This window comes from Saimiri boliviensis, chromosome 11, assembly GCF_048565385.1.
Source record: "Saimiri boliviensis isolate mSaiBol1 chromosome 11, mSaiBol1.pri, whole genome shotgun sequence".
NCBI lineage: Eukaryota > Metazoa > Chordata > Mammalia > Primates > Cebidae > Saimiri > Saimiri boliviensis.
Genome location: NC_133459.1, coordinates 18,881,700 through 18,905,961, shown reverse-complemented (window position 1 = coordinate 18,905,961; position 24,262 = coordinate 18,881,700). Strand labels below are relative to the sequence as shown.

General features: G+C 50.9%; 1 protein-coding gene across 1 annotated transcript; it reads left to right on the top strand.

Annotated features, from left to right (window-relative positions):
* The first annotated feature begins 1,772 nt into the window (after window positions 1–1,772).
* On the top strand, window positions 1,773–19,323 carry MUL1 (mitochondrial E3 ubiquitin protein ligase 1). Its single transcript, XM_003934915.3, has 4 exons — window positions 1,773–2,024; window positions 6,943–7,030; window positions 8,064–8,184; window positions 8,822–19,323. Exons 1-4 carry the CDS (start codon window positions 1,905–1,907, stop codon window positions 9,549–9,551), a joined length of 1,059 nt encoding a protein of 352 aa, XP_003934964.1. The 5' UTR covers window positions 1,773–1,904; the 3' UTR covers window positions 9,552–19,323.
* Window positions 19,324–24,262: the final 4,939 nt, after the last annotated feature.

The window sequence follows — 24,262 nt, the reverse complement described above, 5'->3', positions numbered from 1 at the left end:
TCATGAATTTGGTAAACACAACCAACCTTAAAATGAGATCTAACTTGAACTCTTTAATAGAACTTGTCAAAAAGTTTGATATTTCATTATGTTAGCAAAAGTGTGGGTGAAAAGAGATTCCTGGCAGGGCGCAGTGGCTCACGCCTGTAATCCCAGTACTTTGGAGGCCAAGACAGGCAGATCACTCGAGATTAGGAGTTCAAGAATAGTCTGGCCAATATGGTGAAACCTCATTTCTACTAAAAATACGAAAATTAGCTGGGCATGGTGGTGCACTTGGGAGGCGGAGGGATGAGAATTGCTTGAAGTTGGGAGACAGAGGTTGCAGTGAGCCAAAATCACACCACTGCACTCCAGCCGGGTGACAAAGTGAGATTCTGTCTCAAAAAAAAAAAAAAAAAAAAAAAAAAAAAAAAAAAAAAAAGGAAAGAAAAGAATAGAAATTCCCACGTTGTTCATAAGTGTGAAATTGTACATTATGGAGAAAAATTAGACGATGTTGATCAACGGTGCCCACACCCACTAACCTAGCAATTCTACCTCTCTAGAAATTCTCCCTATGTAAATACTCATAAATATGAACATGAAAATACAAGAATTTAGGCTGAGCGTGGTGACTCAAACACTTGTAATCCCAGCACTTTGGGAGGGCAATTTGGGAGGATCGCTTGAGTCCAGGAGTTCCAGACCAGCATGGGCAACATAGTGAGACCTTGCCTCTAAAAAAAATTTAAAAAAATTAGCCAGGTGTGGCGTGCACCTCTAGTCCTAACTACTCGGGAGGCTGAGGTGAGTGGATCGCTGGGTGGTAGGCTGCAGGGAGCTATGATTGCACCACTACACTCCAACCTGGGTGACAGAACGAGACCCTGTCTCAAACAAAAAAATTAAAGCATAACCTGTAGGAGATAGCTCAGTGAATGCTGATGTTTAGAAGAAGGATTTGCGTTATCTCTAATTATTTTGGAAAGGAGATGGATTACAGATCAGGGAACAGTCTCTGAATAAGGAGCCCCTGGATTTGACGCCCATCTGCTTTTGGCTGTAAAACCTTGAGCAAATTACTTACCTGAGCCTCGGTTTCCTCATCTGTAACTGCATTATAGCTGTGTTATGAAGGTTCGATGGGATGGTGCCTGCAGAACTATTTTACTCGAGCACCTGACACATAATAGGCACTCAATGTAGCCGTAACTATTATTTAATAAACAATATGTTGTTATACGTGGTGATGGCAGATTAAGGGGCTACTCTGGCAATATAATCTGCCCTCTTGGAGTAGAGTTGAAGGCTTTGGAGTTGGGTGAATTCCTCTCTAGCACTCACTAGACTTGAAGCACATCATTCGCTAGCCTCCACTGGCCTCAGTTTTGTCAAATGTAAAGTGGCCAGAATAAATTCCAAGTCTTGAGAGTTTGCTCTGAAACTGAAACATGTACTACTCGTAAGAGTTTAATACACAATTATTTTCTTTCCTGTCAATCTAATGGCGAAGACATGGAATAACCCATCGAACAGCCCAGTAACCCCAGGAAACAACAGGGACGGAGACTAGGGCGACGGGAGAGTTACGGCCGGTGCGCCGCGTTTCGAAGGGGACGGCCACGGAGCAGTGGGCGGTCGCCCAACTTCCCAAAACCTCTCCGACAGCCGGCTGAGGAAAGCATGATCCCACTGGAGGCTGCAGCAGCCCGACTGTCACCCCGGCAACCCCGCCTTCCGGTTCCCTCTACAACCCCTTTTCTCCGCTTCCGGTTCCGGCCTCTTGCGTCATCGCTGGGCGACCGATTTCAAGTTTCCGGTCAGGTCAGTCCAGGGGGTGCGGTTGGGCGAAGGGAGGTGGAGAGTCGGGGGTCACCAGGCCTATCCTCGGCGTCAGTCTGCCACCGAGGCTCGGCGCCGCCATGGATAGTGGAGGGCGGCCCTCGCTGTGCCAGTTCATCCTCCTGGGCACCACCTCTGTGGTCACCGCCGCCCTGTACTCCGTGTACCGGCAGAAGGCCCGGATCTCCCAAGAGCTCAAGGTCAGTGCTGGAGCCGGCCTGGCCTCAGCCGGCTCCTCTCTGTCCCAGGTCCTGGGAGCCCACGATTCACGTTGGCCGCCCCATCGTCGGAAACTGTCCAAAAAAGGAGACAGCCTCTGAAGGGTGTTATCCAGCCAGTAAATAGAGGAGCGTGGGGCAGGATTCGGGCTCGGGATAACGGCGGCTCCGCTCCTTTTCTCCCAAGTCCCTCTTATGACTCAGAATGAATCTTGACCTCATTACTTTACTCGCAAATATTTATTGAACACTTGGGATGCTCCAGGCAGTGAGTAGAACAGGTGAAAGTCCCTCCCCTCTTCCCCTCGTGGAGATTCCATTTTAGTACGACTGGACAGCAAACATGTAAATCAGGCGGTGTGACAGATGGTGAGCAGTGCTTTAGAGTAAGGTAGGGGAGAGAGGACATGGAATGCTGGAGAAAGGGGGATCTCCTATTTAAATAAGGTGACATTTGAGCAGAGCCCAGGAGGAGGTGAGGGGTCTTGCAGATACCTAGCGGGAAGACGGAGGAAGCAGCAAGTGCAGATACCCATTTATTGAACCACACCGCTCCTTGCTTTACAGACGCTTCCTTTTTTATATTAGTTAATTTTTAAATGGCGCTCTTTTTTTGAGCTGTGCTTTACAGTTTACACAACACATTTGCATTATTTTCCAGGTTCAAGCGATTCTCCTGCTTCAGCCTCGCAAGTAGCTGGGATTACCGCGCCCAGCTAATTTTTTTGTATTTTTAGTAGAGGCAGGGTGCCAGGCAACATTTTCATGTTGATATTCTCTCTCTCTCTCTCATCTCTCTCTCCCTCTTCTCCTCTCTCTCTCCCCTCTCTCCTCTCTCTCCCCCTCTCCCCCTCCCCCTCCCCCTCCCCTCCCTCTCCCTACTCTCCTCTCTCTCTTGTCTTGTCTTTCTTTCTTGTCTTTTCTGTCTTTCTTGATGGAGGCTTGCTATGTTGCCCAAGCTGGAGCGCACTGGCACGTTCTCAGCTCACTTCAACCTCTACCTCCCAGGTTCAAGAGATTCTCCTGCCTCAGCCTCTTAAGTATCCGGGATTACAGGCACCTGCCACCACACCCGGCTAATTTTTATATTTTTAATAGAGACAGGTTTTGCCATGTTGGCCAGGCTGGTGTCCAACTCTTGAACTCAGGTGATCCATCTGCCTCGGGTTCCCGAAGGTGTGAGCCACTGTACCTGGCCCACAATAATTTTTTGAAGTGGATAAAATGACAGTTAACCACCACATTGCAAATGAGGAAATTGAGAGGAAAGGCTTTTCCTTTCGGAGGAAGGGCCATACAGCTAGTCATCTTGAAACTTAAATTTAGGTTTTTTTGATTCCAAGGGTAGGATTTTAATCTGATGGACATTGCTTTATTGTGACTGACTGGTCCAGAGAGATGGGCCTCTTTAGGTCAGAGACAGGGTATTTATCCATCTTCTTTCCTCTACTTCTAACATAGTACTTGACAAGTGGTAGATGGTCAGTACGTGTTTGTGGGTTCCTTTTGACCAAAGTTTCACACGGCAACAGCTAAAGACCTAACTTAATTTGTTGTTTCTGTGAAAGATGGATTCCTAAACCTGACTAACTTCATTATCATATTGTTTTCAGTAAGGGTTTAGAAACCAATGTGTGGGCCAGGCTGGGTGATAAGAGCAAAACATCACACACACACACACACACCCACACCCACACCCACACACCCCCACACACCAATGTGTGGGCCAGGCTGGGCAATAAGAGCAAAACTCCATCACACACACACACACACACACACACACACCCCAATGTGTGGGCCAGGCTGGGTGATAAGAGCAAAACTCCATCACACACACACACACACACACACACACACCGATTTGTGAAATCCCTGCTATGAAGGGAGTTTTGGAATCTGGGAAGAATCAAGTTATGAGGCAATTGAATTTGCTGTGCAGTGGCATTCTAGTGAGATTCCAGCTGCCCTGTGTTTCACCTAATTAATCAAGTTACTCCTGAAGTGATTAGCTCTGTAAAACTGATACTTCGCAGGGCGCGGTGGCTCAAGCCTGTAATCCCAGCACTTTGGGAGGCCGAGGCGGGTGGATCACGAGGTCAAAAGATCGAGACCATCCTGATCAACATGGTGAAACCCCGTCTCTACTAAAAATACAAAAAATTAGCTGGGCATGGTGGCGCATGCCTGTAATCCCAGCTACTCAGGAGGCTGAGACAGGAGCATTGCCTGAACCCGGGAGGCGGAGGTTGCGGTGAGCCGAGATCGTGCCATTGCACTCCAGCCTGGGTAACAAGAGCGAAACTCCGTCTCAAAAAAAAAAAAAACTGATACTTCACTTTCTGACTCCAAACCATGTTGGCTTCAAGTTGGCTGGAAGTGGGATTTTTTAAAGCAGTGACCTCTTTAGGCCCCATCTTTGTGAGACCTTAAAACCTTTGCCAATCAGTTTCTAAATGAGGATGAAATAGCCCTTTCCTGGAAAAAGAGTTGGGAGTCTTTAATATTTTAGATTCTATTTTCTATTTCCTTCCTCTCTTTCTCCCTCCCTTCCTTCCTTTTCTTTCTCTTTGTCTTTCCCTCCTGTCCTTCATTTCTTTTCTCTCTTTTTTTCTGTGTGCTGGTGTTTTTTTGACAGGGTCTTACTCTGTTGCCCAGGCTGGAGTGCAGTGGCACGAACAGAGCTCACTGCAGCCTCGTGCTCCCAGGCCCAAGCCAGTCTTCCTGCCTCAGCCACTTAAGTAGCGAGGACTACAGGTGCTCACCACCATGCCCAGCTAGTTTTTATTGTTTGTAGAGATAGGGTCTTGCATGTTGCCCATGCTGGTTTTGTACTGTTGGCTTCAAGCAGCCGTCCCACTTTGGACTCCCAGAGTGCTGGGATTACAGGTCTGAGCTACCATGCCCATCCTAGATTCTATTTTTTGATCAGATGACAAAACTTCTGAGTGGGGCTTGTGTCCTATCCTGTGTCTCTCTCACAGTGAGGAGAATGCATACTGATTGCATGCCTCCTGTGTGCCAGCCTCTGGGCTGGATTCTTTCACAACTTAAAGTTCATTTAACCCACATAAAAATCCTGTGAAATTGCATTTCCCCCATCCTTTATGGTTTTGGAATCTGAGACTCAGATAAATGAAGTTGTCCCAAGTCACAGTGGATGCATTGGAGCTTGATTCAACTCCAGATCTTTCTGATTGTATTCTTCCTCTTCCCCTTTTAAAATTCTAGTTGGCCGTCCTGTGATGAATACTTTACTGTCTGACTCAGGGCAAATCACTTCACTTCTCTGAGCCTGTTTCCTTATCTGTAATCGGTGATGATAATGTCTACTGTATAGGGATGGTGTGAGCATTAAGTGGTTTATGCATTTAAAGTGCCTAGCATATTGCCTGGTACATAGTATATTTACATGCTTGTTTATTCATTAATGTATTCATCAAATAATGTGATAAATGCTTGCTGTGCGTCACGAAGTTATCAGCAATAGGGGGATAGCAGTGAACAAGACAATGTCCAAGCCCTCCTAGGGTTTAACATTTTAGTGGAGGGAGATAGATAATACCTGAGTAAATTGTTAGTTGTTATTGCTGTTATTGTGGTATCTTCAGTGTCAGTGGCTAAGAAATTTTGGTTGACTTTATTCCTGTCATTTACTGTGTAGCAGTAGCTTAAACTCAGAGTGACCTTCATATACATCTCATATCTCATCACCTCTTTAGAGGTTACTGAATCTGACATTCTTAAGAGTTGTTTCTGGGAATACCCTGAAAACAGAGATGGTCCTTTATTCTTGCCTGAATCTCTAACATCCAGCACAGTGCCTGGCACTCAGGTGCTCAGGAAATGATTGTTGATTTTATTCCTTTTGTTTTATTTTTGAAACAGCAGTAACAGACTTGGTTTCCCAAGTGCAGTGGGTTGGACACTCTTGAGTTGGAATTGGGAGGAGAACTAGGGATTGTTAGAGGAAGACAGCAGCAGAAGGAACCGTGCTCACTTAATTTTGGCCATGAACAAGGCAAAAAGTAGAACAGACTGGGTGCAGTGGCCCACACCTGTAATCCCAGCACGTGGGGAGGCCAAGACAGGAGGATCCTTTGAGCTCAGGAGCTCAAGACCAGCTTGGGCAACATTGGGAGGCCCTGTCTCTACAAAATAAAAAAATTCGCCATATGTGGTGATGTATGCCTGTGGTCTCAGCAATTTGAGGGGCTAAGGTAGGAGGATCACTTGAGCCTGGGAGGTTGAGGCTGCAGTGAGCCGTGATTGCACTGCTGCACTCCAGCCTGTGTAACAGAATGATACCCCATCTCAAAAAAAAAAAAAAAAAAAGAATGGCATTTGGCACCAGTCAACAGAGACTTGCCCTGTTGAAGCAAAGGCAACCTCCCGTCTTGTATTTTTAATAATACACAATGCAGAGCATTGGTTTGTAAAGATGTGGTACTATTAATAATAACACCTACCAGTTCTCAAACCACTACCATGTGCTAGGCAATAGATTAGGTGCTTTAGACCTGAACCCTTTGATCATAGCTGTGTGTTGTCAAGAAGAGATTGAATGATGTTCAGTCTGTGGTATGTAAATTGACTAGTACCTTTTCTAATTTCACTAAAAAGTCTTACATGAAAAGAAGTATAGGTTTTGGCTAACTGGAAAAGGAATGTATGTGGCATCCCCATTCTGCAGTGATGGAAGAGGGCAGAGGCATGGCTCCATTCCTGTTGACGTACAGCTTTGAAATCTGATTCTTTGTAGTCACCTTCCTGTCTAATATCCTTATTCTCTTGACACACAAAAAAATATAATCTTTTTATTTTTTTACTCTTAAGTTTGATTGAGCATGTCAGTGTTCAATGGCTAATTTATTTATGTATTTTTTTTTTTTTTTTCATTTAGGGAGCTAAAAAAGTTCACTTGGGTGAAGATTTAAAGAGTATTCTTTCAGAAGCTCCAGGAAAATGTGTGCCTTATGCTGTTATAGAAGGTATGTTTGCTTTTTGGTCAATGGGAAATAACTTCCTTTTTCCAAAAGATTGATAAAGATAATCTTGGCTAATATTAAGTGCCTTTTGTGGTATTGGGTCCATGGTCCAGAACATACTTTGGGGTCAGAAAGACGTGGGTTATTGCTTTGTGATCTCTAAGATTACCAAACCTTTCTGAACACTTTTGCATGATCTTGAAAATAATGCTTACCTTTATGGGGCTGTTATAAGACAAATTATGTGATCCAGGCAAAGTGCTTAGGAGAGTGCTTCTAGAATGTGACTTATGGTGATCAGAATGTCATTGTTTTGATAAATTAGCAAAAGTCAACTGAAAACATTTAATTTTTAAAATTTTTAAATTTAAATTTTTTTTTTGAGGCCAGGAGTGATGGCCCATGCCTGTAATCCCAGCACTTTGGGAGGCTGACATGGGCCGATCACTTGAGCTCAGGAGTTTGAGACCAGCCTGGCCAACATGGTGAAACCCTGTCTCTACTAAAAATATAAAAATCAGCTGGGCACAGTGGCACATACCTGTAATCCCAGCTACTTGGGAGGCTGAGGCAGGAGAATCGCAGGAACTTGGGAGGCGGAGGTTGCGGTGAGCCAAAATTGCACCACTCCAGCCTGGGTGACAGAGTGAGACTCTGTCTCAGATAGTCTTGACTCTGTCACCCAGGTGGCTGTAGTATGGTGGCATGAAGTATAGTGGCATGATCATAGCTCGCTGCAGCCTCAAACTCCTGAGCTCAAGTGATTATCCTGCCTCAGCCTCCCAAGTACCTGGGACTACAGGCACATGCCACCATGCCCTGCTAACTTTTTAATTTTTTGTAAAGATGGAATCTCTCTATGTTGACCAGGCTGGTCTCAAACTCGTGGCCCCAAGTGATCCTTATGTCTTGGCCTCCCAAAGTGTTGGGATTGTAGGTGGGAGCTACTATACCAGACCAGAAAATACATTTTAAATTTCCTGCAAGGAGAGGGCAGAAAAATTCTTCAGAAATAATAGAATTTGTGTCCACTTAGGAGCTGTGCGGTCTGTTAAAGAAACACTTAACAGCCAGTTTGTGGAAAACTGCAAGGGGGTAATTCAGCGGCTGACACTTCAGGAGCACAAGATGGTGTGGAATCGAACCACCCACCTTTGGTATGTATCACTTCTCCACTGGCCAAAACCCTCGCAGTTGGTCCATTCCGATGTGGCGGTCCTGGCTGCTGTTGCCGTGTCTTCAGCTTCTCCTGAGGCAGGTGGAAGAGCAGCCTGTTCATGCGGGTCATGTTCTTGTGTGTTGTCTGCGGGCCTCCTTCATCAGAATCACCTACGCATCTTGTTGAAGTGCAGGTTTCTGGGCTCCCTTCCAGACTTACCCAACAAGAATTTCCAGGATCGGGGACCTGGAATCTGTTGTCAGGCATACTGAAGCTTGAGAATCACTGATTTATGAATTAGTGATTTCAGTATTTCCTGAAATGCTTTTGTGCCATCACATGAAATATCAATTTTTCATCTGGTCCTACTGGGTTTTGTTTTACATGTTTGTTTTACAGCGGAAAGGGAAATGAAAGGTTTCTGCAGTCTGTGGTGGTGTTTCTTGCCCAATGATAATCGCCCCAGGACCTAAAACTGGAGCCTCCTTGTTAGGAAGCACCTGGAGATAGTGATCTTACTGTCTTCTTCTGGGTACTTCAGACTCCACACTGTCCTCCGCATTTAGCTGATCTCCAGCTCTGCCTGGGTCTTTGGTGTTTGCTACCCTTTATCTTCAGTTCTCTTCTTCTTTTAGGAACGATTGCTCCAAAATCATTCATCAGAGGACCAACACAGTGCCCTTTGACCTGGTGCCCCACGAGGACGGCGTGGGTGTGGCTGTGCGCGTACTGAAGCCGCTGGACTCAGTGGATCTGGGCCTAGAGACTGTGTATGAGAAGTTCCACCCCTCGATTCAGTCCTTCACCGACGTCATTGGCCATTACATCAGTGGTGAGCGTCCCAAAGGCATCCAGGAGACCGAGGAGATGCTGAAGGTTGGAGCCACCCTCACAGGGGTTGGCGAACTGGTCCTGGACAACAACTCTGTCCGCCTGCAACCGCCCAAACAAGGCATGCAGTACTATCTCAGCAGCCAGGACTTCGACAGCCTGCTGCAGAGGCAGGAGTCGAGCGTCAGACTCTGGAAGGTGCTGGCGCTGGTTTTTGGCTTTGCCACGTGTGCCACCCTCTTCTTCATCCTCCGGAAGCAGTATCTACAGCGGCAGGAGCGCCTGCGCCTCAAGCAGATGCAGGAGGAGTTCCAGGAGCATGAGGCCCAGCTGCTGAGCCGAGCGAAGCCTGAGGACAGGGAGAGTCTCAAGAGCGCCTGTGTCGTGTGTCTGAGCAGCTTCAAGTCCTGCGTCTTTCTGGAGTGCGGGCACGTCTGTTCCTGCACTGAGTGCTACCGTGCCTTGCCAGAGCCCAAGAGGTGCCCTATCTGCAGACAGGCGATCACCCGGGTGATACCCCTGTACAACAGCTAAGGGTTTGGAAGCCACACAGCTTGACATGGAAGCACCCCTGCCCCCTTTCCAGGGATTTTTATCTCGAGGCCTTTGCAGGAGCAATGGTGGGGGTAGCTGTCACCTCCAGGAATGATTGAAGGAGGAATTGGGTAGAAACTCTCCAGACCCATGCCTCCAACGGCAAGATGCTGCCTTTCCCACCCGAGAGGGGACCCTGTCCACCTGGGGCCTGAGAATCAGAGCCGTGCCCTGGGAGGGTGCTGTGGCGTGGCGTCTCCTCCCAGGAGCCAGATCTGTGTGAGTGTGACTGAAAATGCGTCATCGCTTAAGTACCAAAGCCAGTGATCAACAGCACTTCTGTTCCTGTGTCTTCTGGTTCTTTCTGGTGAATCGTTGATTGTTGTGGACTGGGTGGAGGACTCAGTCAGAGGGGAGGAAAGGCTGGGCCCTGAGTACAGCAGATGTCTCGGGTGCGGCCTCCGAAGACCGCTGCAGCTTTTCTTCCTTTTGCTCATGCCCTGGGAAACAGTCTTTCTTCAGAATTGTCCGGCTGGGCAGGTCAACCTGTGCTCTTTTCCCCTTGTCTGCCTGCCTGCTAAACACCTGCACACGTGCAGAGAGGATAAAGGAAAGTGGAGTTGGCACATCTGCTTCTGCTCAGGTGTGTGGGGCCCTGGGCAAGAGACTGAAGAGAGATCACGTGAGGGGCAGTGGGTCAGGCAGCCCTCCTGGTTTTGCCACTGGCCCTGATTTGAACTCCTACCACTTGGGAGAGCTCAGGGATGGCCCCTGGCTTTCTCTCCTGCAGAATGAGGCGCAAAGGCCTCGCCTCCCAAAGAATGCAGTGTGGATGCCGCTGTCCTAGTGTCCTGGCTTCACAGCTTCCTTGCAAGGCTTTCACAAGGAAAAGCAGCTGGCCAGTACCCTGAGCAAATGGCCTTTCAGCGCTCCCCATCCAGCCTGTCGCAGCGTCAACATCCTTGGTGTGCTCATGTTGCTTCTCCTGGTGTCGGGCCCCTCCCCGTGTCACCGTTGGCCCCTCACCAGCCCTTGGTGAGCCTTTGAGTGCAAGACAAGTGGGGCTGCCTTTTGCCGCCTCTGAGTAGTCAGAGTTCACATACACAGCTTCTTTATTGCCGTTTTTTTGCCTCTGAATATTCATCTCCTCTTCCTTCGTGCAGGGGGTGCTCTCGGGCCGGCACTAGTGCAGTGCAGTGTCCAGTGTGAACAGCACAAATTAAACATGTTGCAAACGACTGCTAGGCTGTTGCTTTGTTAAGAGTTAAATGGCTAAGCCGAGGCGTCCCCAGGATGGGGTTGAATCCCTGCCACATGGAGTGAAAGGAGGGGAGTTGCAGGCCTCTGTGTCCTTTTCCTCGGCCGTAGTGGTTTGGGGCTCCCCCAGATGGTGTGGTGCTGGCCCCCTGGGGAGGAATCTGGACAGCCCACCCAAGGGTCATGCTTGGCCTTGCTGACAGTCTTCTAAGAAGTTGTTCGTGACATCCTACAAACCAGGGCAGTGAGATTTTACCTGCTGGGAGAATGGGGTGGGGCGCTGGGGGACAGCAACGAGGCAACGAGCGTTTAGCAGAGCTGCTGTGCATGAGCTATGGTGCCGTGTGCTGTTTCAAACTCGCTTCAGAGGGGGTTCATCCTCACAAAACCCCTGCAGGCCGAGCCCCGGGGTCTGCTGTGCAGGTGAGGAAGTAGGCCTGGGAGGGTCCATTCACTGGGCTGAGGGCGCAGAGCTCATAAGTCACAGGTCTGAATTTAAAACCCCACCCCATCTCTAAAGCCCTCATCCTCCTGCTCATCAGTGTGGGGCCAGCGAATTCCCTCAGTGCTAACAACACTCACAAGAGATGTGTTCCCAAGTCGGTAGAGGAGGATTGGCGGCCACGCTAGAGGAACAGGCGAAAGTTGTGGTGAGAAGCCACTTGCCAATACTGAGTCCTTCCAGCGAGGTGCGAAGACCCTGGTTTTACACAAGGTGCTGGAGGGTGGGGCCGGGTGAGAGGCTAAGGGTTTGGATGGGATGGGCGTGAACTCTGCACACCTTGGAAGTCCCCCGTCCCCGTCCCCTTTTCGTTGTCCTTCTGGCACTTAGCTTGTAATAGCAGGTGAATGAACTGGCCCAGGGGGATTTGCATGGTAATCTATCTGAGTTCAGCCCATGGCGTAGCTTTCATGGGTAAATGTGATCAAAGAGATTAGAAAGGGGCGGGCAGGCTGCTTTCCCCAGCCCACCTCTGTCTTGGGCAGCCTCCAACTTCATCCCGAGTGTTCCTCCCCATTAGCTTCCCAACTGAGCTCCCTGTCATGGAAGACCCAGGAACGGCACATAGCTCCTGCCTCAGGAAGCTGGCATGTGCCTGGACCCCCTGGGTGTGAGGACCCTGGTTGGTCCTCGTCTGCTGGGGACTCAGACTGTCCCATGCTCTACTTCAGCTATCACTGGCAGTTCCCATCTATTTGAAGAGCCTTATCTCCAGGCGGGTTGCCTGGGGCCTAAATGATTGTGTGGAACCGAGGCTGGCAGGAGGGGTGACGAAAAAGTGAAAGCAGGAAGTCGGTTCTGAACCTACTGTGGGATGATGATGGTGAATTTTGAGTCTCCCCTAGATCAGCCCTGTGCTCACTTTACTCCTAGGCAGCCGGCGTTGGGCAGGAATCATCTTGAATAGTTGCTGTTGGTGGTTTGACTGTCCAGGCCAGGCACTTTATTTGCATGCATGTGGCCCTATGCAGTGAATATTGTCACCTCCAATTAATGGGGCTCAGTGGGGTTACATTTTGCCTGTATCCACACATCACCACGAGCCCAGCAATGTCAGGCTCTTCGCAGGTATTGTTTCCAATACAGCAAAGCAGTAGAGGAGGCCACACCCCCCTTTTACAGGTTATGTGACTTGTTCAAGGCGACCACGGTCTGTCTATAAAGCCTGCGATCTTTGCTTTTTATCACGAGGTCTGGGAGGCTAAAAAGGGAAGTCGTCTTTGAGACAACGAGCATTAGCATCAATACACAGCATTTTGCAAGCCGAGCACCACCTCGGGAAGCACCAGGGAAGCACCGGTCACACCCCAGATCCTAGTGAGTGGGGGCTGGAAGGAAGTCTTTAGAATCCAAATTCATTCAGAATTCTAATGGAAAATCTAAAAAGCAACAACCTGTGGGAAAATTAAAAAGCAAACCACATGACAAACTAGGCCACTCTGAACCCTCTGCAACCCTGATCATAGGCCATGAAAACCCCAGTTGGGGAATGGATGCTGATAGTCCCACAGGGCCTCTGGAATGCTCAAAGTTGGTATCATGGATGGGCATTGATTCATTCATTCATTCATTGAGATGGCGTTTCACTCTTGTTGCCCAGGCTGGAGTGCAATGGCGCCATCTCGGCTCACTGCAACCTCCACCTCCCAAGTTCAAGCAATTCTGCCTCAGCCTCCCAAGTAGCTGGGATTACAGGTATGTGCCACCATGCCTGGCTAATTTTTTGTATTCAGTCGAGATGGGGTTTTACCATGTTGGCCAGGCTGGTCTCGAACGCCTGACCTCAGGTGATCCACTGGCCTCGGTTTCCCAAAGTGCTGAGATTACGGGTGTGAGCCACCGTGCCTGGCTCGTGGGTGGGCATTTATTCCCCAACAAACATTTGTGAATGTGTATTTTGTGCCTGAAGATAAAAGATGAATGACAGTCCCTGCCTGCAAAGGGCTCAGAGTTGTTTCAAAGGATCCTAATTGAACAGGAGTAAGCCCTGTTTGACAGGTGTATTAGTCCCTTCTCATGCTGCTATAAAGAAATACCTGAGACTGGGTAATTCCTAAAGAAAGATTTAACTGGTCACGGTTCCGCAGGCTGTACAGGAAGCATAGCAGCTTCTGCTCCACTTCTGGGGAGGCCTCAGGGAGCTTTAAGTCATGGCAGAAGGCAAGGGGGAGCAGTACTTCATATGGCTGGAGCAGGAGGAAGTGAGGAGAGAAACACAACAACCGGCTCTCAGCGTAACTCCCGCACTCACGATCATGAGAACAGTGCTGAAGGGATGCTGCTGACCCGTCCATGGGAACTGTGTCCCCATGATCCAGTCACCTCCCAGCAGGCCCCACCTCTGACACTGGGGATTACAATTCCACATGAGAGCCAAACCGTATCAACAGGTATGGTGACTCTGTTCTTGGGAACATTTGTGGTTCCCAGAATATGGGACTTGAGCCTTTGTGACAGGCCTGGTTAGAGCACATTCTATGACCATTAGAGATCAACCAAGCAAGGGTGGTGGCATTGCTGCAGGGAAGCAGAGAAAACACATCCCACGGAGTCGGGAATGATCTGTTTAAACCACCAACCTCGCCACATCCCTCCCCTGCTTCAAGTTCACCTCCAGGTTCTCTGCCACCTGCAACATCATGTCTTGGCTCTTCCATGGCACGAGATGCCCTGCATGACGCAGTCCCTGCCACCTCCCCATGCTCGTTTGCGTCCCTCTCAGTCTCATACTTGTGACTCCAAAAACCTTGGAACTGTTGAGTTTCCTTAAACATGCCATGCTGGCCAAATGGCTCAAACCTGTAATCCCAACACTTTGGGAGGCCAAGGCAGGAGATCACTTGAGGCCAGGAGGTAGAGTTTGAGATGAGCCTGGACAACATAGTAGGACACTTTCTCTACAAAAAATAAATCTGGCCATGGTGGTGCACAGCTGTAGTCCCAGCCACTCAGGAGACTGAGGTGGGAGGCTGGCTTGAGCCCAGGAGATTGAGGCTGCAGTGAGCTGTGATCATGCCACTGCACTCCAGCCTGGGCAATGGAGTGAGACCGCAACTTCAACAACAACAACAACAACAACAAAATAACAAAAACAAACAGAACCCCATGCTGTGCTGTTGTCTGTCTTTGCTCACATGAATTCCTGTCTCTGGAATGCTGAGCCTCCTCTCTTCACCTTCCTGATGTCTATTCACCCTTTAACACTCAGCTTTAGGTGTTTCCTCCAGGGAAAGTCTCCCCTGACCCTTCCCACCGAGGCTGGCTGGGTTAAGTCAGCCTCGGCGGGAAGCCTCCTCTGACCTTCCATCCTAGAGTCCCAAATCTTGATTCCTGCTCTTAGCCATATTTTCCAGGTCTTGGGCAGGGACTGTCTCATTTCTTTTCCTTCTTAAGCACAAATTCTCGGTTGTCAGTGCAGACTAATTAGAACTCGCATCAGGACTTACTATTTGCTCGGTACCCTGAGAAGTGCAAGACATGATGATCTCTTCCAATCCTCACTTGCAAGGTTTGGAGGAATGTGTTTGTCTTTTTCTTAAAGGAAACTGAGGCTTAGAGCGGTCAAGGGCCTTGCCCAACTACACAAGAGGATGGGATTTAAGCCCAGGCGGTCTGACTCCAGAGCCCAAGCTCTTAACCACAGAATGTACACGGAATGAATGAGTCAACGCATGAATGAAAGAGTAGGTGTGGGCGAAACAATCCTGGAAGACTGCCTAGAGGAGCTGGTTTTTGGACCATAGATGAAAGTGGTGATTGTAAGGAGTGAGGGCAGCCCCACTTTTAGGACCTGGGAGCCAGGATGGATGATGTACAGGAGGAACACCATGTCCAGTGACCTGTCCAGAGCTTTGAGAACTCCACCCAGGAAAGTCAGAGCAGCGTCACCAGATGGTGATAAATGGTCTTGCCTGAGACCCCAAAGACTGGCTTTCTTGCTGGTCCTGCTCCATTGCTGTGTGATCTTGATCAAGTGATTTAACCTCTCTGGGCCTTAATTCTGCCTATGAAAGCAGCAAGCTGGATTAGAAGCTCTCCTCCATTCGGCTCTATTTTGCATGTCTATGAGATGCAGCATGGGTGCAGGGACCAGGGAGGACAGTCCTGGGTCTGTTCTGAGAGATGAGATGTGGCTCCTCTGCAGGCTAGCTGGGTGCCACAGTCTCCAGACCGTGCTCCCAGAAAGCCGGGTGCTCGGCGCATTTTCTCTCTAATTAGATAGTGTTAACTGATCAATTTTGAATGAGATCAGTTTCCATGTGCGCTGTCCCGAATTGCTCCCTGAAGTGCTCATTAGTCACTTCCCCTGCAGCTGCCTTATTGTTTTCCAGATGCCAGCGAGAGACTTGGCATTTCCCTTGCCTGAGACTGGAGCACGTGGGGCTGAGCCAGTGACACTGCTGGTGTGGGGCAGTGGGGACTGAGCGGGTCTGAGTGAGGCCTCTCATCTGCTTTTTTTAGTGCAGTGATGCGATCTTGGCTCACTGCAATCTCTGCCTCCTAGGTTCAAGCGATTCTCCTGTCAGCCTTCTGAGTAGCTGGGATTAGGGCACACACCACCTCGCTTGGCTAATTTTTGTATTTTTAGTAGAGATGGGGTTTCGTCATGCTGGCCAGGCTGGTCTTGAACTCAGGTGATTCCCCCACCTTGGCCTCCCAAAGTGCGGAGATTATAGGGGTGAGCCACCGTGCCTGGCCTCATCTCTTGCTCTTAACCTTTAGTCCCCGCTGGAGCCATTGCCCCTCATTAGGGACCTCACATCCACATTTTGTGGTCACTGTGCTGCTGCTGCTACCGCCATTGGGCCATGACTCTCCGGGGCGGGGGGTACAGCCAAACTCAACAAACATTTATTAAGCCCTTAGTGGATCAGGCACCTTGCATCTGTAACCTGAACGTTCCCTAGGCCTGGTGGGTGGGGAGGCGTACAAATGAGGTCATTCCAGTGTTAATGTCCAGATGATCGTAATTTCATGCCTCCACCCCTTCACGGCCTTCCCGAGCTGTTGAAAGTGCCTCCTGCGTTCCCTAGTTATTGGGCTGTGCTCCACGCATGCTTGTAACAAATCGCTCATCTTCTTCATGTCCTCATTCCCTTCCTTCCCCAGCCCCAGGATTCACGGTGGGATCCCTCCCAGTGATGCAGTCTTCACAATGTCCTCCAGGTGGCGCTATGTCTCTATGGTTGAGGAGTGCTGGAGGACTTGGAAGATAAACAGGTTGAGCTTCCAAAGGCCTGTGCGATTTTCCCTTCCCCAAGGGGTGGGGAACAGGCCTTGGAAGTCAGAGAGCAGAATCGGAGGAGGATGCTGGCCTCCGGATCCCAGGACCAGCTGGGAGTAGCCCAGAAAGGGCGAAGCAGGGATTCTCTCTCCAGTGTCCTCCTTTCTACGTCCGGCTCACCAGGGAGCTGGCTGCAGATGTGAAAGTTTTGAGAAACCCAGAAAATTCCGGGGTGGGGGGGGGCAAAAAAAAAAATCCCACATTTCCCCCTCTATAATTTCCCAGGCATTCACATCTTTAAATACACTAACCATAATTTCTTTAAACAAACGAGATATGCATAATGCATTGCATGTTCTTAAAATATGCAAATGACTTCACACTGGGAAAGGATGCTTGGAAAAAAATGGTATGGCACAGATTTTGATTTTTCTCCCCAGAAGATTTTCCCCATGGAGAAATTCTGCTTCTCCAGCCTGGCCAGCTCTCCTCACCGTCTCGTCCTTTCTCCTGTGCTTCCGGCTTCTCTCTCTGCCTTCTCACTTCCCCGTCTTCTGCTTCCTCTTGGGTTCTGCCCCCTGCTTTACTTGGAAGTTCTGCCTCTTGTCTGCCCAGTTTGTCTCCTGCCTCTGAGCACATGAAAGAGTTTCTTCCTCTGTGTGGGGCTCTGTCTTCCTCTCTGAGGTTGTTTTTGCTCTCTTGGATTCTGTTTCTGCCAATTTCCACGAGTCTTGTTTTCACCTGTCCCTAGCTCCTGCCTCTTCGATCAGATTGTCCTCTGCCATGCCCAGCCCAGGGCCTGGCAGGGCTGGATGGGAGGGCCTCTGTGACCATGTGCTGGTGGCTCTGTAGTCTCCTATTTTCTCGATTACATAGGAAGTCACTTCCTAGGAAGAAGAGACCCCTTTCTCTTCCCCTGAAGGCCGTAGGGAGCTCTGGGCCATGGACTCACTGCTGGAGCTGTCCCTTGCTCTCACCTTCATGCCTCAGTCTGCACCTCTTCTGAACCCCACAATCTCCCTTTGTGGCTGATTTTGTCCCCCTCATTTCATAGCGGAGAGGGATTCTGGCTTAGAGAGTGGAGTGATTGCCTCAAGACCGCACAGGTGGCAGGGGGCAGAGCTGGGGTTGAACTCAGGTCTTTGGGTCCACTCTCATTTAACTCACTTTTCGCGGGATTCAGTGAGCCGGGCATGCTGTGCTCGTTCTTGGGAGGCCTGGTCTCAGTGCTGGTAGCCCTTTCGTCAGCTGAGCCGCTCATTTTCCTCATGTGGGACTCACTCTTCCCTTCACACAGTGGGAAAGTATCCGTGCTGTGTCCTGCCCACTTTACGGGGCTGTGATGGATGTCAGACACCTCATATCCATCCAGTGGGAAAGTGCTTGAATGCAGTGCTTGAGAACTGAAGGCTCCAGAGACCTGCACAGCCGGACTTCTGGATGGGATCCTGGGGTCACAGGAGGGGCCACATCCCTCTGCTCAGAACGGAGCCTTCGCAGGTCTGACCCAGATCTGGGGCCTCTCCCGCTGGTCCTGGCGCCTCTGAGCTTAAGGAGCAGAAAGCTCTTCTGTCGTCACGGAACACTGGTGGGGGATCCTATAATGCCACTTGAGGATCCAGCCCTGACTTTTTCATGTGAAGGGGCTTTGGGGTTCAGCGATCCCCTGGAAATTGTTTGCCCCAATGTTCTGCCTCTGGGAAAGAGAATTGTCTCTTCCATCCGATTCCCGAAGGGGTCTTCGGCCTGTGAGAGGTTTGGGCTGTGATCTGTGCACACTCTGTTTCTGGGGCTAGGCTGAGCTGTAGGGACTAGAAGAGGTTTGCCCGCTCTCCTGGCCCTGGGCCTGGCCTCTGGCATCCAACCTGCTGCCTCCCATTGGCTGTGTGGTTTTGGGTTCATCTGTGAACTTTTCTGGCCTCGGAGCCCTCCTTCGTGGTATAGAGGTGACAGTCATAACCACCTTCTGTTTCTATTGGGGTAAAGGCATGGGTACAGGGATTGGTGTGACCCTGGGCTATAGCAAGCTCTCAGTAATGATGGGGGCAGGATGTTGAACTGGAATCAGAGGGCAGTGGCTGCCCCTTCTGAGCTGGGGTGGGTCAGCTCCTCCTTAGCTGCCTTCAGTGATCACAGTTTGGCACAGTTCATTGCTCTGCTGAAGTCAGGGGCCGCTTAGTTAGGGGCACCTCTAGCCTCTTGGGACCCCTGGACAGGAGAAGCCTGATAGGCCATGTGATGTTTTCAGAGCCTGGGCTTTGCAGCCAGGCCATGTTTCCAAACCTCCTGAGCCTCAGTTTCACCATCTGTCCACTGGGGCTAAAGTCGTCCCCGCCCCCAGGGTCTTGAGGACACTCCTGTGGTTGTAGAAGTATGATTGTGTCAGATCTGTCTGCTTTTCTTTCCTCGATCTCCAGGCTTGACAGGCAGCGAGAGTTTTCCAGGGGGCCTGGAGCCCCAGCACCTCCTATCCACTCAGTCTGGGCTGGGAGTTGTAGACAGAATTTCTCCCTTGGAGCTCCAAGCCCAGAGTCCCCTGCCCAGCCCAACTCCCTTGGTCCTCACCCGGTCCTCAGGGTCCTCACACACTGCTGATGTGGAATGATGGGAATGGGGGCAGGCACACAGGCAGGGGACAGGGTTGGGCACCTGGGTGCATGGTGGCCTTACCCCTCCCATGCCCTGGTGAGGCTGGGCTCCTAAACTCTTCTTGTTTTTTTTACGTTTTCCTGAAGAGCCCATGGGACTCTCATTCTGTAGGTTGTTGGTGCAATGAAAACTTTTAAAAATGAACCTATGATCTTGTTACTTTATTTTAAAGAAATACACCAAACTTCGTTGTCAGAAAAAATGACTCTTTATTTTGTGACGGATCGCTCATTGCTGGAACTTCCCTCCCTTTTGTCACTCCAGGCATGACACATGTCATGTCCCGGTGGCAGGAATGTGAAACTGGGCGTGAGGAAACCTGTGTTTTACTGGTCCCTGGCTGGGCCTCAGTTTCCCCAGCTGTCATGTGAGGAGTTAAATGAGCTCTAGGAGTGGCTTTTGCACCAAGCCTGGCAGAGCTTTTGGTGTCCCTTGGAGACCGTTGGGGACCAGCTGGGGGATAGATGGTCCCGAAGGTGGGGTTCTGACCCCTGTGACCCCATCGGCTTACCCTTTATCTAAGTTTCATCTATTGAATTTTCTTGTAAGGTTTTATTCGGAAGAAGGCCCTAGTGATTAGATAGACAAATAAGTTAACACTGTTTGAGTTGTACTGGGGGCAGGCTTGTGTCTGCCACAAAAGTTCTCAAGAAGTGTTTGCTGAATGAATGAATTTGTCTCTTAACATTCCTTGATTCTGGATCTAAGCCACCTCCAGTCAGTCAGTATGCTCTTCTCTCACTGTGTGTGTGTGTGTGTGTGTGTGTGTGTGTGTGTGTGTGTGTTTTCACGACGCAGGGTTGGGGGCAGAGGCCCTGCCTTTCAAATAGAGTAAGGAAAGGAAGTGGCTGCATCCAGATTCCAGTCACTGAGCTGAGAGGGTGGTGGGGCCTTGGGTTTTTATACACCTCTGGCTCAGAGTGGTGATTCCCTACTGGGTGTCCGCTTAGCCTCTCTGGAGGTGACCAGCTGGCTATTGACATGGCATTGCTTCCTGGCCTCCCCTGCTGACCATCTGGGGTCTGAGCTGGTACTGGAAACCTCAGCATTCCTAGCGCCCCATCTCTACAGGAGCTAGGCTAGGGCTGCCATCCAATGCCCATGTGAAGAAACGGATCTCAGAAGGCAGGCGCAGAGGCCTGGACTGGGCTGTCCCACAGCCACATTCTTCTCTACGTCTTGCCAGTCACTGTCTGATGCTGCTGTCCGTGCCTCAGTTTCCCCATCTGGATTCTAGGGAGGAGTTGAGATCAAGGGGAAACGGATGTGTGCTGAGCCTCCCTTCTGTGCTGGCTCTGCTGGGGGCTGACCTTCCCCGTTCTTATCCCACCAGCTTGAGTGTGGGGCTTGGTGCACAGTCTGGGCTTTCAAATACATCTTTTTGATCCTGGAATGTCTGTGCTGAAAGGGTCCATTGGGTCCTGTGGTTCTTAATTCTAGAGTCCTGGAGTTTGGTGAAGGAGTTTCAGGCAAAGTTTCGGGGAGAAATTAGCGTAAGGCCCTGGGACCCCCACCTTTGCTGCAAGCAGGTTTTATCTACTTTAGATGTGGGAGAAGTGGTTTTGCCATTGAAAAGATGTGATCTTCTCCAGGTTTCCTGTTGGATGATGTAGAGTCAGAGGCAGCTTATTCAAAGCCACAAAGAGAGCCCATAGCAAATAATAACAACCACCTTTACAGAGGACTGACTCGGCAAGACATGTGTATGTACGTGTATGTATGATCTCCTTCCCCACAACAAACCGCCAAGTGGTGATGATTCTTATGCCCATTTGACAGATGAAAAATCTTATGTACAGAGAGGTGAAAGGATCACAGACCTAGGAAATGACCTAGCAGGGTTTTTCACTTTTTTTTTTTTTTTTGAGATGGCGTCTCGCTCTGTTGCCTAGGCTGGAGTGCAGTAGCGCAATCACGGCTCATTATAGCCTCGACTTTCCTGGCTCAAACAGCCCTCCCCCGTCAGCCTCCCAAGTAGCTGAGACCACAAGCGTGCCCCACCATGCCCAATTCATTTTTAGATATTTTGTAGAGATGAGGGTCTTGCTATATTGCCCAGGCTGGTCTCGAACTCCTAGATTCAAGAGATCTGCCTACTTCAGCCTCCCAAAGGGCTGGGATTATAGGTGTGAGCCACTGAGCCCAGCCAAGGCTTTGAACTTGACTGCCTCAGTGGGCTCTTCATCCTAGACTACTGCCCCAGACCATGTACTGCCAGGCTTTCTTGTGGGGAGGTAGGGAGGAAGCCTTCATTCCTGCCTTATTAGGTTCCTTTGCCTGGGTGTGGCCCCTTCAACACAGCCCTGGGCCTCTGATTCAGAGCCAGCCCCTTTGGCTTTTGGGGATGAGTATAAGCAGGCAGGAATGGAGTCCCAGGACATGTGTTGACTTCAAGGTGAAGGGGTGCCTCCACCAAATGCTGAAAGGAACGGAGGATTGAGTGAGGTCTTTGTGGTGAAGACAAGAGAGAGGAATGGGGGTGGAGGAAAGCCATAGTGATTCCCACCTGCCCTTGCGGAACTTCTGCTTGACCTTGGAGACCTCACCCCACCTTCAGGCACCTTGTCTGTGAAATGGGCCTGACAGCCCCAGTCCCGTCCACTTCCAAAGCTTGGCAATTAATGAGCACATAGTTACGGAGATGCTTTTCAAGCTGTCAACCGCCGTGAGGCACATGTGCTTCATGAAGGGGATGAGTACTGAGTTGGGAACGTGGGATGCTGCTACCTTTAACTTTATTTGGAACAAGGCAAGGTAAACATAAAAACAGATGGGGTAGATAACGGGCTTCTCTTCTTGCTCTCACTTGCTGTGTGTGCAGGGATTTGTCAGCCCTTGCTGAGTCTTTCTGCTTATCTTCTGTATAGTGGGGCTGTTGTAGGTGCTCAGCGTGTAAATTGCTTTGTGCCTCTCAGCAGCAGGGAAGGAGCCAGGTGGACGTGAGACGAACGGGGTGGTTCCAGCCCTGCATGCGGACACCACTGCAGGAAGTCCCCTACGGAATCACGGCTGGCTGCAGTGGTTTCTCCTGACTCTATCACTAGGTTGTGACCTTGGGCAAGTCACTTATCTTCTTTCTGCTACGTCAGTTAAACAGGGATACAACGTCTCCTCTTTCTACCTCCAAAGGTATTTATTTTGAGAAGCAAGGTCAATAATGGATGTGAAAATGCTTTGGGGGAAAATAAGAAAGCAGGAGGCAAATGTCAGCACTTCTTGTGACTGTATCTCCTGCTCGTTCCGCTCTTGTTTTCTCTCTTAGCACTTGGCCTCAGTGCTAACCTCAAAGCAGGCACACTCGGGAAAGCCCTAATGAATGAGCAGGTGGCTTGTGGAGAGGAACAAGGTCAGTCTGGGGACCTGAGGCTTCTGCCATCGACGAGCTGTGAGATTTGGGGCTAGGCTCTGGCCCTCTGGCCCTCTGCTTCCCCATATGGAAATGAGGGATCGGCCCAGCTCATCTCTAAGGGTTCTCCCAGCTCCTGTGGTCCTGAAATGGAAACGAATGAAGTGCTACTGCTGTTTCTCACCAAGTCATCTCTGAAATGTCTTTTGCACATCCGCACCCAGCCAGGCATCAGACCCTGATTTTCTTTTTGTTTTCATAACTGTCCTGCAGGGTACACAGGCAGTAGTTAGCCATATATCCATACTGATGGCAGAGATCATGGAAGCTCAGAGAGGAGAGATGACCCGCTCAGGGTCACCGTCAGCAAGCCACCTGGATGGGATTCAAACCCAGACCTGAATCCAAGGGGCATACTTATTCTACCCGCCAGGTGGCTTCAGTCTCCCCTTTCTCAGCTCCCTTCCTCCTCCCCGTGGGGGATCTGGCTTCCCGAGGCCAGCCAACCCTTTTACACAGTTTGGAGAGGCGGCTGGACTGACTCCCCCACCCCCACCAGATGTTATACCAGGAAAAAACCTCCCCCTTCTGCCTCCAGCCCCATCTGCCAGAGTTCCAGATGGGAGGGAGAGCTCCTTTCACTGTTGATGGGACCCCTTGCAGGGCCGCGGAATGAGCCGGGCGAGACCGGGCCACCTGGCTGTTTTTCCTAGCCCTGCCTCCAGCAACTGGCATGACCTTGGGTGGTTGCCCCTCCCTGTGGTCAAGCCGGCTCTGCTGAGCAAAGACGGTCTCCGGCGGAGGCAGGTGCTGTTGGCTCCGGTGAGGATAACGAGCGCTCCTCATGCACCTTGCCCCTTCGGAGTTACCATCTGCTTGGCAGATGCGCCTCCCAGGCCTCTGGGGCTGCCCTAGTCTCCCTCCCAAGATCGGGGAGACCGGTCCTCATCTCAGAGGCCGTAGTCTCTCCCTAGGGCGCGCGGCTGTTGCTGGAAGGGAAGCCCCCGAGGGCAGAGGGCGGCAGGCCCGGGACGTTCCCAGCGGAGGCAGAGGACGCCGGGAGCCAGGCATCCCGGGCGAGCCCGGCGAGGGGAGGCGCTCCCTCCTCCTGCGGGAGGCGGGGCTGCCCCTTCCCTCTCCCCCTCCCCTTCCCCCTCCCGGAGGCCCCGCGGGAGCAGGAGTCCTGCGCCGTAGGGCGGGGGCGGGGGGAGCGAGGCCTTCCAGGTCGGACTGAGCGGGGGCGGGAGGAGAGTGTGAGGCCCCAGTGGCTGGGCCCTAAGGGTCTGAATTGGGCAGCAAGTGTGGTGGGGAGGACTCCCCGGTTTGGAGCTGGCGGGGGAGGGGCTGTGTCGGCGGGTGGCCCTGGAGCCCTCCGATCTTGGCCCCGCAACTTCTGCCCCCCAGGGAGGTCAGCATGCGTTTGTCCTTCCCCGCGTGTGCGTCGTGGGTCCGCTCCCCCTCTGGCTCCCGGAACCCCTACTGCCCCGAGGTCCCCTCGGGAGGCAGAGCCCGCGGCGGGGCTGGCGCGCACCACCTCCTGGCCCCGTAAACACCCGCGGGCGGGATGGCTGGGGCTGGGGGCGGGGGCAGGAAGCTAGCGGCGGCCCGGGCCAGCCGGCGCGGCCCCGTGACGTCGCTCCGCTCGCAGGGATCTCTCCCCGGGGCCCGCGGGTCCCCTCCTCCCCGCCTCCTCCCGCCCTCCTCCCCGCGCCTCGCCTCGGCGCCGCGGCAGG